This window comes from Protobothrops mucrosquamatus, unplaced genomic scaffold (assembly GCF_001527695.2).
Source record: "Protobothrops mucrosquamatus isolate PMUCROS unplaced genomic scaffold, P.Mucros_1.0 scaffold1127, whole genome shotgun sequence".
Taxonomy (NCBI): Eukaryota; Metazoa; Chordata; class Lepidosauria; order Squamata; family Viperidae; genus Protobothrops; species Protobothrops mucrosquamatus.
Genome location: NW_015387345.1, coordinates 470,192 through 485,728, shown reverse-complemented (window position 1 = coordinate 485,728; position 15,537 = coordinate 470,192). Strand labels below are relative to the sequence as shown.

Below are 15,537 nucleotides of genomic sequence, written 5' to 3'. Positions count from 1 at the left end.
CAGGGGTCTTCAAACTTGGCCCTTTTATGACTTGTGGACTTCCAACTCCCAGAATTCCTCAGTCAGGCAAGGCCTTAATCGAAGATGAATTTATGATGGCCCTGGTAATTGTTGGTATTTGGACATCCCCCTCCCCAAACTTGAGGTGCATACTTTAAAAAGAAGGAAACAACATTGAAAACCATCTTTTATGCCCAGCTGGAAGGGGCATGTTTTTAAGGCAGGGGTCTTCAAACTTGGCCCTTTTATGACTTGTGGACTTCCAACTCCCAGAATTCCTCAGCCAGGCAAGGCCTCAATCCAAGATGAATTTATGATGGCCCTAGTAATTGTTGGTATTTAGACATCCCCCTCCCCAAACTTGAGGTGCATACTTTAAAAAGAAGGAAACAACATTGAAAACCATCTTTTATGCCCAGCAGAAAAAATCCAGACAGCTCGGACTCACAACCACTGAATGGCAAGTTTTCAGAAACATTGAGATAACTGGAGTGACTGCAGTCTAACGCAGCTAAAGGGTGCTAAATCATACTTGACAAATCTCATATCAGCTGATAAAACCAGTATTAACAAAAGATGGTTGGAGGGTTGTGTGAAAGGAAATATAATCCCAGCTGTTAGCAAACATGGGCAGCCAAGATATTTCAGAGGACCCGGCCTGCAATTGAAAAGTCATTTTTCCTTTCATTGTGGCTATGGTACGGACTACCATATGACTGGTCCTTTGGAGTCCATTTGAGGTTACAACAGACAACCCCCTCCCCAGTACCCATGACTTGGTTCTGATGGCTGCCCTTCTTCCATGATCATGTGACCTCAGGTTGGGCGCTTGGCAACTAGCCCTCATTTATGGCTGTTTGTAGCAACCTGCAGGCCCGTGACCGTATTTGCCAAAAACACATTTACTTCCCATTTGGGGCAAAAACAGCCCATAATGAACAATGGATTCACTTTAGGATTGCAGGCTTCATTACAATCATATGTTGAGCATTACCTGCAGAGGAATTTATGATCTGCTGGCATTTCCCACTTAATACTTTGGGGAGATGTTTCTTGGGAACATTTCTAAGTGAAATGCTGTTTTAGACTGTCTAAGAAAATAAATGTCTTCTTAAGGCCTTGGATCTGATCTCCAGAAAGTATCCAAGAACAGGAGTAGAGTTCAAAATGCTAAAAGTTTATTATGTGCTACCTATACTTAAAAATTTGATTTATTAATGGCCAATACATTTTTTGCTAGATAAGGATCAATGGAATTCGTGGGAAGCTGGACTTAGATGGGAACGCAACGACTCCAAACTAATGACCCATTTAACTCAGCCCTTGAATTCATCCTGCTCATCTCCTACACAAAGTGCTGCTTTGAAGAGCATGGAGATAGCCCCTTTAAAACAGCCACACTTTTCCCAGCATCACAACTACAGAGGGAAGCTGTGCAATCCTGGCAATGTTGTTATTTAGGAGTTTGTAGAAAAGACACTATGTTTATGCTTTCTAGCCTTCTTGAAGCCTTTTACAAGTCCAGGTCCAAAGCCTTGCAATGCACTGTTCTAGCATGATTTTGGTTTTGGCTTAGCACCAAATATGCCGTTGAACCCTAAGCCAAATATACTGAGTGTCCTGGAATCCAGCAAAATTGCAATTTCCAGAAAAACGACAATACAGTTTTGAAGGCAAAGCTTTGGAACATATCTTCAGATGAAACAAAGCGGATTTCCATCCCCCATCCCCCCCAGAGGGAGGATTAAAGAAAGTTGGCTAATTATCTGTAGTTTAACTACTTTAATTACTTTGATCCCTGAAGCCCCATGAATATTTGATTGGAACAGATGACATATTAAAAATGGTATTATTAACACTCCCAGGTTTAATGAATTGAAACGTCTTTGTCTTTCAGCAGACATTCAAGATGATTCAGACCTGTTCTTTCCCAGACGTGCAATCCAGTTTTCCTTTTTAGAGCCAGTGGAATATTTATTAACATTCTGTCTTTCCTTCAGGAGCTCAGGATGGCATGCATGGTGCTTGTATCGCCATTTCCCCCCCAAATAGCAACCCTATGAAGAGGGACTGAGAAAGAGAGGGTGGAGCTGGCCTAAGGTCATTGGGATGTAAATTGATAAGAATAAAAATAATAAATATTCACAGGCTCTCCATTTTCAATTACGGTGGGTCATCTACAGCAGTGTTTCTCAGCCTCAGCAACTTTAAGATCCATGGACTTCAGAGTGAATTCTCCAGCCATCAGGGAGAACTTATTACAGACTGACCTCATCAGCAAGATCCAGGGATCAGGGGCACTGAGAATCCAGGGATCTGGAATTGATTTTGAATGTGAATGGCGATGGAAGCAAATGGATGTTTTTTTCCTCTAGATCTCAAATGGCTTGCACGAGTTCGGGTGAATCATCCAGCTGTTCTAAAGCGGGCAGGGCAAATTCAAATGCATCGGGCCATGAAAAAGAATTCGCAGGTGAGAAACTCCCTACGGTTGGGTTTCCAAAAGAGACAATCTTTTCCCGTGAATTTTAGCACAGTCTTCTGTTCATGATGTTTGATGCTTTTGTCATCAAAACTCAACAGTGGACAGTGGGCCAATGGAAGATGATCTGTTTATCCAACTCAGTTTCAGACTTGGAAGGCCCAAACCCCCAACCCCCCAGCTAAAATACAAATGTTTACGTCAAGAGTGAAAATTTGGCAGCTATGTACCTCTATGTCAGGGGTAGGCAACCTTGGCTCTTTTATGACTTGTGGACTTCAACTCCCAGAATTCTTGAGCCAGCTATGCTCTATGTTTTTATCTTGCCATTAGAATGGGAGGGGGGGAGGTGTTGTTTTTGAAGGGGTTAGTTAGAGAAATGAAACCTTTCTAGTTCTGTGGAAGCTTGCTGAAAGTTGGCAGAATGGATACCTTTCAAGGACATTCTAGCAGGTGTGAAGAAGATAGCAGACGGGTTTCATAACAAAGAGGACTTGTTTACATGAGATATGTGAATATCTGGTTGGGGGGGGGTTGGCTGGGAAAGTTATTGTTATATGCTATGGTCTGATGCCTTGGGATTTTAGAGTTAGTTGGTTTAATGTCAACTTCCAGCTGAAGTAGCCTAATAAAAATCCAAGAAAATTTTCATTTCTGAAAAGCTTACTGTTTATTGAATACCTCGCTTACACCAATAATATATCAATAAACAGTAAGCTTTTCGGAAATGAAAATCATCCTGGACTTTCAGCTGGAAGCTGACAGTTTTAAGATAGACGTCTTGCTGGACGAGTTGGAAATGCCTTGATTCCAAATGCTGTGAATAAAGATCACATTTTTCAGGAATTACATGCAGTCCTCAAGTTAGCAACCATTCATTCAGTGACCGTTTGAAATGACAATGGCACTGAAAAAAGAGGCAAATGACCGGTCCTCACACTTAAAACCATTGTAGTGTCCCCAAAGTCACATAATCCAAATTCAAACACTTGGCAACAGGCGTGTATTTACAACACTTGCAGCGTCATGTGGTTGCCTTTTACAACCTTCCCAGTTGGCTTCTGACCAGCAAAGTCAATGAGAGAGGCTGAATTCACTTAATGTCCACACGATTCACTTAACAACTGTAGTGATTCATTTAATAACAGTGACAAAACGGTCGTAAAATTGGGGCCGATGCACTTAATAACTGCTTTACCTAGCAACAGAAATTCTGGACCCAAATGTGGTCATAAATCGAGGATTAGCTTTACCCAGTTAGGTTTTCAAGGCAGGACCCCATTGATAAAAACAACTTTCCAAATGATTTTTAAAAAGCTATTTATCCTACTGCCTCTTCAGTTCAAACTGAGTCTTGGAATTGTTTTCACTGTATTTGTCTTCACATTTTGCAAACAAGGAGACTAGAATTCCCTTCCTAGCTGCTAATTGTATATTCTTTTCTATTTCTTATAGAGAACATGGGGATTCAAGTAAATCCCTTTTCTACACTAAAAAAAAACAGAAAAAAGAGTTGCATACTTTTAATAATGGTGTGGAGTAGGAGAATAAGTTGAAATCTCTCTTTTTCTGCTTTCAGTAATGGTTTGGTACCAGTAAATATACAAGGTATCAAATGATGTTGGCAGATACATATCTTAACTAATTTAACTATTGTTAATGCAAAACCAATAGTTGCTACTTAATTTGTGACTTGTTTAAAATCAGAAGCAGGCAGATATAATAATAATAATAATAATAATAATAATAATAATAATAATAATAATAATAATAATAATAATAATAATAATAATAATAATAATAATAATAAAAAAAAGTTGGAAGGGACCTTGGAGGTCATCAAGTCCAATCCCCTGCTCAGGCAGGTAACCCTATACCATTTCAGACAAATGGCTGCCCAGTCTCTTCTTAAAGACGTCCAGTGTTGGAGCATTCACCACTTCTGGAGGCAGGTTGTTCCACTGGTTAATTGTTCTAACCGTCAGGAAGTTTCTCCTTAGTTCTAGGTTGCTTCTCTCCTTGATTAGTTTCCACCCGTTGCTTCTTGTCCTGCCTTCAGGCGCTTTGGAGAATAGCTTGACTCCCTCTTCTTTGGGGCAGCCCCTGAGATATTGGAACACTGCTATCATGTCCCCCCTCGTCCTTCTCTTCATTAAACTAGATATACCCAATTCCAGCAACCATTCCTTATTAGAAGAAGGAGAAATATGACAGACTAAAGCAGGGGTGTCAAACTGCAGGCCTGCAGGCCGGATGCGTCATGCCGAAATCGCGCCCACTCCAGCTCCAGCAATGGGGAAACTGTCGCGATACGTCATGACACATCACGTAACGTGGCGAGTTTGACACCCCTGGACTAGAGGCTGCTATTGGTCTAGGACTGAGGTGATCCATGTTTGTGTCTACTCTTGACCGTGAAAGACTTTGAATCAGTTCAACTCACAGTTGTGGTATTCTGGAGATATAAACAAGGGAAGCCGCCATGCACCCTATGGTCCTTTCTGTGGTTTATCTGTCCTGTGAGAAATCTTAACAACCACCAGATGGCAGCAAAACACATAGAAAACTCTTAGCTGCCCTCTATTGGTCATCTGTGGTTACTCTAATCAAGGATCCAACCACAATTACAGGTAGTCCTCGAATTACGCATACAAACGGGCCTCCATTGCTAAGCAAGATAGTTGTTAAGTGAGTATTACTCCATTTTACGACCTTTCTTGCCATGGTTGTTAAGTGAATCACTTAAGTGTGAACAATGGTTATAAGTCACATTTTTCAGTCCCGTTGTAACGTTGAATGTTCACTAATGAACGGGTGTAAGTCAAGGACTATCTGCACCAACTGTGTAGCTCAATTGTAAGGACATTATTTTGATAATTTTGGTGTGTGTGTTTTTAAAATAAAGGCAGCTTGGCTTTTGAGAGCCGTCACCTGCATAGACCTCACCACCCTTTCTGGAGATGACACCCCATCCTATGTTTGCAGATTGTGCTACAAAGCCAAACATCCCATCCGAGAGGATTTGTTACAAGCCTTGAAAATGCATGATAAAGGTACTTTGTGGTTACGAAACCTTGGCTCTATCCGAGTAAGGCGTACTGATAATTTTTAATGTTCTTGTCCTTCATCACACAGAGAAACAAGCTGAGTAGATATAGCTGTGTTAGCAATGTGATATGCAGTGTGAAAATGGAAGAAAAAAGGGGGGAAAAACATGGAAAAATATATTGCAAATACAACAGCACCAGAGCAATTGACCCAAGCGGATCAAAAGTCCTCTTGAAAAACAAAAGAAAAAAAAATGGCAGGAGAATTGCTTTGTTTCAAGTGCTGGACGAGGCTAAGTGGAGGCTGTGAGAATAAGCAAAGCACTTGATCAAGGTAAATGGTGGTGTCTCTTCTCAGTAATGCAAATCGCATTAAGGAACATTAAAACTGCCTTGCACAGGTTTAGAGTGGATCAATCCTACCACTGTGGCATAATCACTCTTCAAGCCATTCCCCAAGCATGGAAAATTCACAGCGATTGAGGTCCTGATAAATCTCAAATATTAAGGATATTGCCAAGAAGAATAGAATAGAATAGAATAGAATAGAATAGAATAGAATAGAATAGAATAGAATAGAATAGAATAGAATAGAATAGAATAGAATAGAATAGAATAGAAGCTGGAAGGGACCTTGGAGGTCTTCTAGTCCAGCCCCCTGCTCAAGCAGGAGAACCTATACCATCTCAGACAGGTGAATGTCTAGTCTCTTCTTGAAAATCTCCAGTGATGGAGCGCCCACGATTTCTAGGGGTAAGCTGTTCCACTGGTTGATTGTCCTCACTGTCAGGAAGTTTCTCCTTAAGTCCAGGTTGCTTCTCTCTTTGATCAGTTTCCAACCATTGTTTCTCGTCCTTCCATCTGATGCTTTGGTGAACAACCTGGCCCCTTCTGCCTTGTGGCAGCCCCTCGGATACTGGAACACTGCTATCATGTCTCCCCTATTTTTTCTTTTCTTAGACTAGCTAAACCAAAGTCCCGCAGCCATTCTTTGTTTGTTTTAGTCTCCAGGGCCCTGATCATCTTAGTTGTTCTTCTCTGAATTTTTTTCCAAACTCTCAACATCTTTTTTGTGATAGGGTGACCAAAATTGGCTGCACTATTCCAGAAATGTCCATTGTTCTTTATGCCTCCAAAGTCATGGGAATTATCATCTGATTTTAGCTTACGTTATGGCCATGATAGGACAAGCTTGGTCATGTCAGTTAATATTCCAATGACTGACTTGCATCTTGAACAGATACACATCACTTTTTTTTTTCTTTTGGTGGGAACGTCTGAAAGACCTCCTTCAAAATTCTTCCAAAATAATGTTTAACTTGCTGCCTCTGCAAACATTTGGGAGAGGACTTTGAAGGCTTTCTTCAGGAAGGCAAATTAAATGCTAGGGACTCCGTCCCAAGCTAGATTGGCCGATCATGGACTCTCATAATCCCTAAATGGCTGGGGATTTGGGGGATTGAAGTCCATCTATGCAGAGTGCAAAATTAGGGAAGGCTCCATTGGAGGGAATTAGGTTAGTGGACAAGAGCCACATGAAGATAACGGAGGGATCCTTAGTGCTCGCTAAGCTTGGTGGTTTTCTTGCAGATGTTTCATTTTGCAGCTGCCAAAAAGGCCAACACAGTGCTAGGCTGCATTAACAGAGGGATAGAATCAAGATCACGTGAAGTGTTAATACCACTTTACAAGGCCTTGGTAAGGCCACACTTGGAATACTGCATCCAGTTTTGGTCACCACGATGTAAAAAAGATGTTGATACTCTAGAAAGAGTACAGAGAAGAGCAACAAAGATGATTAGGGGACTGGAGGCTAAAACATATAAGGAACGGCTGCTGGAATTGGGTATGTCTAGTTTAATGAAGAGAAGGACGAGGGGGGACTTGATAGCAGTGTTCCAATATCTCAGGGGCTGCCACAAAGAAGAGGCAGTCAAGCTATTTTCCAAGGTGCCTGAAGGCAGGACAAAAAACAACGGGTGGAAACTAAACAAGGACAGAAGCAACCTAGAACTAAGGAGAAACTTCCTGACGGTTAGAACAATTAACCAGTGGAACAACCTGCCTCCAGAAGCGGTGAATGCTCCAACACTGGAGGTTTATAAGAAGAGACTGGACAGCCATTTGTCCGAAATGGTATAGGGTTTCCTGCCTGAGCAAGGGGTTGGACTAGATGACCCCCAAGATCCCTTCCAACTTTACTACTACTACTACTACTACTACTACTACTACTACTACTACTACTACTGCTATTATTATTATTATTATTATTATTATTATTATTACCCAAACTAGGTAACATCAACAGTGCTCAAGCAGTGCTTGAGTTCTGATGAAGTTACCAGCTTGAGTAATGAAATGTCTGCAAGAAAGCCTCCAAATTCAGAGAGCACTAAGGACCCCTCGTTTCAACTCTGAGCTGCAAATATTCTCCTTTATTGAAGATAACAGAGCTTTGATGATGGTTCCTTTCTAGGCATTACCACAGCAGCAGTTTGTGTCTATCCGGCTAGAGTAACTGATGCAGTTAAGGCTCTCAAATCTGCTGGCTGCCACATCCCCGTGGCTTCAGGTAAGCTCTCCGCCTGAATTTCAGAAGGGGAGATTCAGAATCGTATGCTGATTTTATTCATTTGGTTCCTTAAAGATTCTGGCTTGAGTGGCATGGTGGCCTAGAGGTGAAGATGCTCGCCTCCCACTCAGAAGGTGGAGAGTTCAATCCTAGGCAGCAACAGATGTTTCTCTATCAGAGCACAAATATCTGCTGTGAACTCCGCATAGGCGTCAGGGAGGGCATCCGGCCAGCAAATGCTCAGCTCCATTCAGTCGCTCTGATTCCACCCCAAATCAAAGGATCACAGGGTCATAAAAAGAGGGGGGGGAAATCAAAGATTCTGTCTTGTTCTCGACTGATGAACAGTCCCATATGTGCCATATGGGATGCCATATGTTACCAGAAGCTAACCTTGATGCAGTTCTGAATTAAAAAGAAAAGTTGAGCCCTAAAAACCTATGATCAAAATCAATGACATGAAATGAAATGAGATGTATTTGTGCAGTGTTGCTACTTCAGTGCTGCTTCTGTTTAGATCCAAAGGTGATTCAGAAAGTCCACCATGGGTCGCGGGAACGATTAAGTTAATAAGGAAAAGAACCCTAAAGAAAGCATGTGCAAGCATTCCTCACTTAACAGCCACAGTTAGGATGAGCAACTCAGTAGCAAAGCAACGTGGTTGTAAAATGAGACATCACATGGCTGTGACAGGCGTAAAACCTCACTTCTGCTGCAGTTGTTAAACAAATCACCTGTGTTCATTAAGCAAGACCTTACTACTTGTGATTTTACTGCTGGCTTCTCCTTTGACTTTGTTTGTTGGAAGCCAACTGTGAAACACACAAATGGTACTCAAATGATTATGGGACACTGCAGTGGTTGTAAGTTGTAAGGTTAGTGGGCAAGAGCCACATGAAGATCAATTGTAAAGTTTTGAAGCTGTCATAACTTCAAATAGTCACTAAAAAGCGCCACTGTTAAGCAAGGACTACCTGTATTTAACTTCTTTTCTTATCCCCCAATTCTCAAAGGAAAAATCACAGGGAAAGTGACTCTGTCTGTCTGTCTGTCTGTCTGTCTGTCTGTCTGTCTGTCTGTCTCTCTCTCTCTCTCTCTCTCTCTCTGTCTCTGTGTCTGTCTGACTTTATCTTTCTCTCTGTCTGTCTCTGTCTCTCTGTCTGTCTCTCTCTTTGTCTTTTTCTGTCTCTCTGTCTCTGTCTCTCTCTGTCTCTGTCTCTCTCTTTGTCTCTCTGTCTGACTTTCTCTGTCTTTCTCTCTGTCTCTCTGTCTCTCTCTCTCTCAGTCTCTCTGTCTTTCTCTGTCTCTCTCTCTGTCTCTCTCTCTCTGTGTCTCTGTGTCTCTCTCTTTGTCTCTGTCTGACTTTCTCTGTCTCTCTTTCTGTCTCTCTCTCTGTCTCTCTCTTTGTCTGTCTGTCTCTCTTCTCTCTCTCCTGTCTCTTCTATCTGTCTGTCTGTCTGTCTCTCTCTCTCTCTCTCTCATCTATCTATGGCTTGTCATTTTGCCCCCCTCTCACAAACCTCCCAGGGGTGGGGTGGGTGGGAACTCTCAGCAAGCCTACCTACACTAGCAGCTGCATGAAACAGCAGTGCTGTACATTTTTCTTTATGGACTGGAGCCAATGTTATTGGATGCTTGCTCATCAGTAATTCAGTCTCCGACAAATTTAACTTGGCCTTGGTTTGCTCCATTTGGATCCTCCCAGAGACTCCAAACACTAGTTCAAAACTTCCATACCACTTACAGTTTGGTCAAGGAGGGTTGACACCTGATTGTGACCATGACTGATGGAATCAAAAGTTGCTGAGAGGTCTAATAGAAGTCCTATATCTAGGTCCTGTTACGGTATATTGCCACACTATTTTAATATCCCTCATGTTTTTAATAGATTTTGTTTTTCTGTTCTTAGTGGCAACTGGATTCCCGGCAGGACAGACAGCTCTGAAAATTCGTTTAGCGGAGATCCAGCTAGCTGTGGAAGAAGGGGCCAAAGAGATTGATGTTGTCATTAATCGAACCTTAGTACTGACGGGCCAATGGGAAGGTGAGCATTTGCACAGTCTTAAAATCAAAGTTCTAGGGTAGATTCCCTCCACCTCCCACCCCCATGTCAGCCCTGCTGGATAAATCAGTCAGGAAATCTAGCTAGATGAGCTAAATCTACTTTACTGTAAGTCTACTTGAACAGAATCTTGCCAGACTAAAAGTATAAACTTCCCACCCTTCACTTTTAACTGCTTGCTCCATTAGGGTGGGTCCTAAGTCTCTAAGGTGAAATTTTTTTTTAAAGTTTTTAATTCTCAACTCATTTTAAACCATTTGTTCAGTTGCTGATTGCCAGACATGATCAGAAATTCCATGCAGGTAGTCCTCGGTTAACGACCATAATTAGGACTGGGAACTCCATCTCTAAATGAGACTGTCATAAAGGGGAAAACAAATCACATCACCACACAAGCTTATGATGGTCGTTCCAGTTGTGGTTATTAAGCAAATCACCCACTGTTAAGTGCAAGATCATTTGACCTCGGCTTCCGGCCAGCTATTCCATTGGCTTTGCTTGCTGGAAGCTGGCTGTGAAACTTGCAAATGGGGATTATGGAACCACAGGACCCTGAGATTGTCATAATTTTGTGCCAGTTGTCCAGTGCCTGAATCGTGATCACATGACCATGGGGATGCTTTCGATGGCCGTAAGTGTGAGGAGCAGTCAGAAGTCACTGTTCAGTGCCATTGTAATTTTGAATGGTTGTTAAGCGTGAACACCTCTACATGCCATCGCCTATAATATATGCAGAAAGATGGACTAACATAGATATTCAGCAAGTTGGTAGTGGAGATTTATTTACCTTTCATTTGCCTGCTTTGAGAATAGTCTTATTTTCTTAGCTAGTGGCTACATTTTGGGCACAAAGAGAGACTTCTGGGTTCTTAGAAGAAGAACGCAAACATTTTGCTGTAGTTATAGTTGGCCAAGAGTTTGCAACCATATTCAGCGTGTTCAAAATTTCCAAGTGATTCTTCAGAAATTTTGAACCTCTTTTTTTTTTTTGCACACTTGCAGGTGGTTGCCTTTTTAAAAAAACCTAAATGTGTTTACGGCTGCCACAAATTTTGCAAATACCTCTTGTGTGTGTGTGTGTGTGTGAGAGAGAGAAAAATAGAATCGACATTTTCTGCAAAGCTGTATTGTGAAAATTCAATCCATCCACACTTTTCTCTAAATTAAGAGCCTGTGTGTGTGTGTGTGTGTGTGTGTGTGAAAAACTAGTGGGGTGCTAGTGTTCTAATTCTTTGCAACACAATTGTTAAAAAGAATTCAAAGAGGGTTTTTTTTTTTGGTTTAGGTGGTATGTCATGTTTTAAAAAAATGTGTGCTGGATTCTTGACAACAAAATCTGTATTTTCTAATTGGTTTTCACAGAGTTTCAAGGCACATGTGTTACTGTTTAGATTGCTATGGCTAGTTGTCTCCCTAGAATGCTATTAATTAGTAGATTTTAATGCCACAGGAGATATCTTTTCTCTGTAATTGGGTTTTCCTTAATGTACCTTGAATGGTTTGCCTTTAAGTGCTGACAGAGCTCCCAACAATTGGATTCTGGGTAGAGGGGGAAAAAAAGGGATGCAATTAACATCCTTGCATTAAAACACAACTCCCCCCCCCCCCGTTGTTTTGGCTGAATGATATAGTGATGATAACCTCCACCTCTTTCATAACAGCTTTTTTATTATATTTTATTTTATTATATTTGTGGCCAAAAAGACTTTCAGAGTAGGTTGCAAATCGCAGTTCTTTCTTTCAAGGTAATATTTAGAAGAAGGCAAGCGAGGAAAGAGGGCTGAGCCAAAGTTTTTGTTGCTAAGCGAGACATTTGTTAAATGAATTTTGCCCCTTTTCTCTCGCCACAGTTGTTTTTTTTTTTTTCCGTTTTTTTTCATTTTATTAAATTTATACCCCGCCCTTCTCCCGTAGGACTCAGGGCGGCTTACAGCCAGTTTAAAACAATTTAATACAATACAATAGAAGTTTTAAAAAATCATTAAAAATAGATATATAATCGGCCGCTTCTACTAAAATTTGGCTAAAACCAATTTAAAATACCCCTAGGCCAGTCCTGCCCGCTGGAACAACTAGGTCTTAAGGGCGCGGCGGAAGGAGGGGAGATCCGGAATAACCCAGATCTCTGGGGGCAGCTCGTTCCAGAGGGTGGGTGCTCCGACAGAGAAGGCCCTTGCCCTGGGGGTCGCCAGCCGACACTGTCTGGCCGACGGCACCCTGATGAGGGCCTCTCTGTGGGAGCGTATCGGCCGGTGGGAAGCAATCTGTGGCAGAAGGCGGTCTCGGATATAACCAGGTCCAATGCCATGGCGCGNCCATCACCGCTCGTGCGGCCGCATTCTGGACTAACTGGAGCCTCCGAGTGCTCCTCAAGGGAAGCCCCATGTAGAGAGCATTACAGTAGTCCAGGCGGGAGGTGACAAGAGCGTGGGTGACTGTGCGCAAGGCATCCCGGTCCAGAAAAGGCCGCAACTGGTGCACCAGGCGCACCCGGTAAAACGCCCCCCTGGCCACTGCAGTTGTTGCAGTTGTTAAGCGAATCTGGCTTCCCCATTGGCTTTGCTTGTCAGAAGATCACAAAAGGTGATCACATGACCCTGGGACACTGCGACCATCATAAATATGAGTCAGTTTGCCAAGCGCCTGAATTTTGATCAGCTGACCATGGGGATGCTGCAATGGTCACGAGGATTGAAAACGGTCATAAATTACTTTTTTAGTGCCATTGTAACTTCAAACAGTCACTAAACGAACTTTGTAAGTTGAGGACTACCGTAGTTCAACTTGCTTGATGGAATTGCTCCAACTGAGTGTGATTTGAGAGAGGCAAAGGGCAAATGATTTCTCAGCATAACTGTTTGCTTTTTCTGGTGAATGAATTTCGTCCAAGCTGTGTTTCGGAGCCCTAAAAGAGATAACTGGATTTGCCTTCTTCTTTTCTTGATAATTTTCACTGGAAGTGGCTTGTAAATTGCTTTTTGGATATTGAGAACCTTCAGAATGAGGCGTTTTATTACCCTGGGTGACTGTCCTCCAGCTCACATTAAAATAGAATTTACGTAAGTTTAAAAGTTAAATTAAACCTTCTTTATTTGGAAATAAGCAGCAAAGGGGTGATTAGAATGGGAAACCTTTTAAAAAGACTGGACGCGACACTTTGAAAAAATAAGAATACTTTCTGTAGTTTGTTTAAAATCTTATTAAAAGTATATGAAGATTTTGAGTTTATGTGTAAGAAATCTTTCCTTGGGAAAATGTTGTGGATTAGAGAAAAACAGTGTAAGAGGAGATTTTGAAGGTTGGTTACTAGAAGCAACTGCAAAAAATCTAAAGATTATAATTAAAAGAGAATATCTGCTGATACAGAATGGAGATAAGTATTTTAACTCTGGAAAAATACAAGGATATTAGTATTCAGAAGTTTCTTTTTAAGATTGTTTCTTACTATAAAAATGGGTTCAAAAGAGGAGAGAGGAGAGGATACAAGTGAGAATCAGGCTGTTTTGAACATGGATTTAAAATTGACAGGATACAAGAATGATACTGACAAAGATGTTATACAGGATTCACAAATGAAATCAATTAAATTTTTAATAGCTAAAACAGACACACAGGTAATAAATGGGAAGAGTGACTTTGAATGTGAAGATTTCAATTCAGAAGAATGACTAGGGTAACTGTTTTATTTTGGACTTACAAAAGAAATGTTTTACATCTCTGAGGGAATTCCTGAGAAAAGATTAAAAGGGAATTTAAAAAAAATCATTTCTGGAACCTACTTAAAAGGAATAACCATCAAGATTTTTAAAAGTAAAAATAAGATCTATAAAGTTGCTTTCTTCGATCAAGGTTAAAATGTATTTGATGGGGTTTTTTTTTCTAAGGAGCTTTTAATGAGTTTTTCTTGACCAGGATTAAATGATGAGGCTTTAAAGATTTGTCTATAGATAAGATATGATAAGAGAAGATTTTTTGTTGTATTTTTAGAGAAAGTGATAAGCTGTGGTATTAAAATGGCAGGAAAGTGTTAAACTTGTGAAAAAGTTTCAAAGAGGTATGAAGAAAAGATGATAAGAAATTAATTTATGGGACATGATTTGATGGGATTAAATTTCAATATGGTGTTGTTTCTGATAGCTCTTAATAGATTTTTTTCTGATTAACCTTGAATGATGAGGCTTTAAAGATTTGTTTATCAATATGAGATAAGACATGAGAAGAAGAGATTTTTTTTGATTTTTAGAGAGAATGATAAATTAGTGTGTAAAATAAATGAAAGAAATATGGAATTGATTTACTTATTTAAGATATATTATTTCTGATAGCTCTTAATTGACTTTGGGGGATTAAAATTGAATGATGAGGATAAATTATTTGCTAATAGATAAAAATAAAATATGAAATGAAGAGATTTTAGGTTGAAATATTAGGGTGATAAGTTATTGAAATGGTTTGTATTTGTCTTAATGAAGTCATTTCTATACATTTTTTTCTTTTGTTTTATATATTTTTTCTTTCTTCCCCTATTTTTTTCTCTCTGCACTTTTTTGTATTTTTTCTTCCTTGGGTATGTGTTTGAAATGGACAGGATTCAAGAATGATATTGACAAAGATATTATAAAGCAGTGTTGGGCCCCTTAAAAACTTGTGGAGTACAATTCCCAAAATTTGCTGGCTGGGAATTCTGGGAGTTGAAGTCCACACCTCTTAAAGTGGACCAGGTTGAGAAACACTGTTATAAAGGATTTACAAATGAAATTGATGGATGTCTTAATAGCTAAAACAGACACACAAGTAATAATTTGGAAGAGTGACTTTGAATGTGTAGATTTGGATAATAACTTCTTTTATTTTGGACTTACAAAAGAGATGGGTTATACCACTGAAGAATATTTTATTGTATTTGTTTTTTATCTTTGTATTTTTAAACTTCAGTAAAACAATATATATGAAAAACCAGCATATGCGCTCCACTGCACGGTACTATGTTAAATTTATCTGCTGCTATTCCTCTAAGACAGACATGTCAAACACAAGGCCCGGGGGCCGGATGCGGCCCGCGAAGTGGTTTCATGTGGCCCGCGAACCCATCCTGGAAACAGTGAGGGAACGCCCCCCTCTGCCTTGGCCCTGGCCCAGGCCAGCCGGGAGCCAATGTACAATTTTGTGGTGGCCATCTATGCTGAAACGCATTCAGTCTTAGCTCCACAAGGCTGTCTGGAAACAGCGAGGAACCAGGAGAACCTTGAGCAGCAGCCTTGAGGAAGTGGGGCTGGGCTTGGTGTCGCGGGTGCTCAAGGGCCAGGCTGGGCATTTGACCTCTGCTGCCCAGGGCTCCGAGCAGCCCGCACCACCATCCAGCCCCCCCCCCCCC

General features: G+C 40.9%; 1 protein-coding gene across 1 annotated transcript in view; it reads left to right on the top strand.

The window, feature by feature from the left end:
• Positions 1 to 15,537, top strand: part of DERA (deoxyribose-phosphate aldolase) — a 51,370-nt gene that overhangs the window by 1,365 nt on the left and 34,468 nt on the right. Inside the window, exons 2-5 of the mRNA XM_015820422.1 lie at positions 2,376 to 2,473; positions 5,388 to 5,535; positions 8,006 to 8,101; positions 10,011 to 10,145. Of these exons, the coding sequence (XP_015675908.1) occupies positions 2,376 to 2,473; positions 5,388 to 5,535; positions 8,006 to 8,101; positions 10,011 to 10,145 (477 nt within the window). The remainder of the gene's footprint in view (positions 1 to 2,375; positions 2,474 to 5,387; positions 5,536 to 8,005; positions 8,102 to 10,010; positions 10,146 to 15,537) is intronic.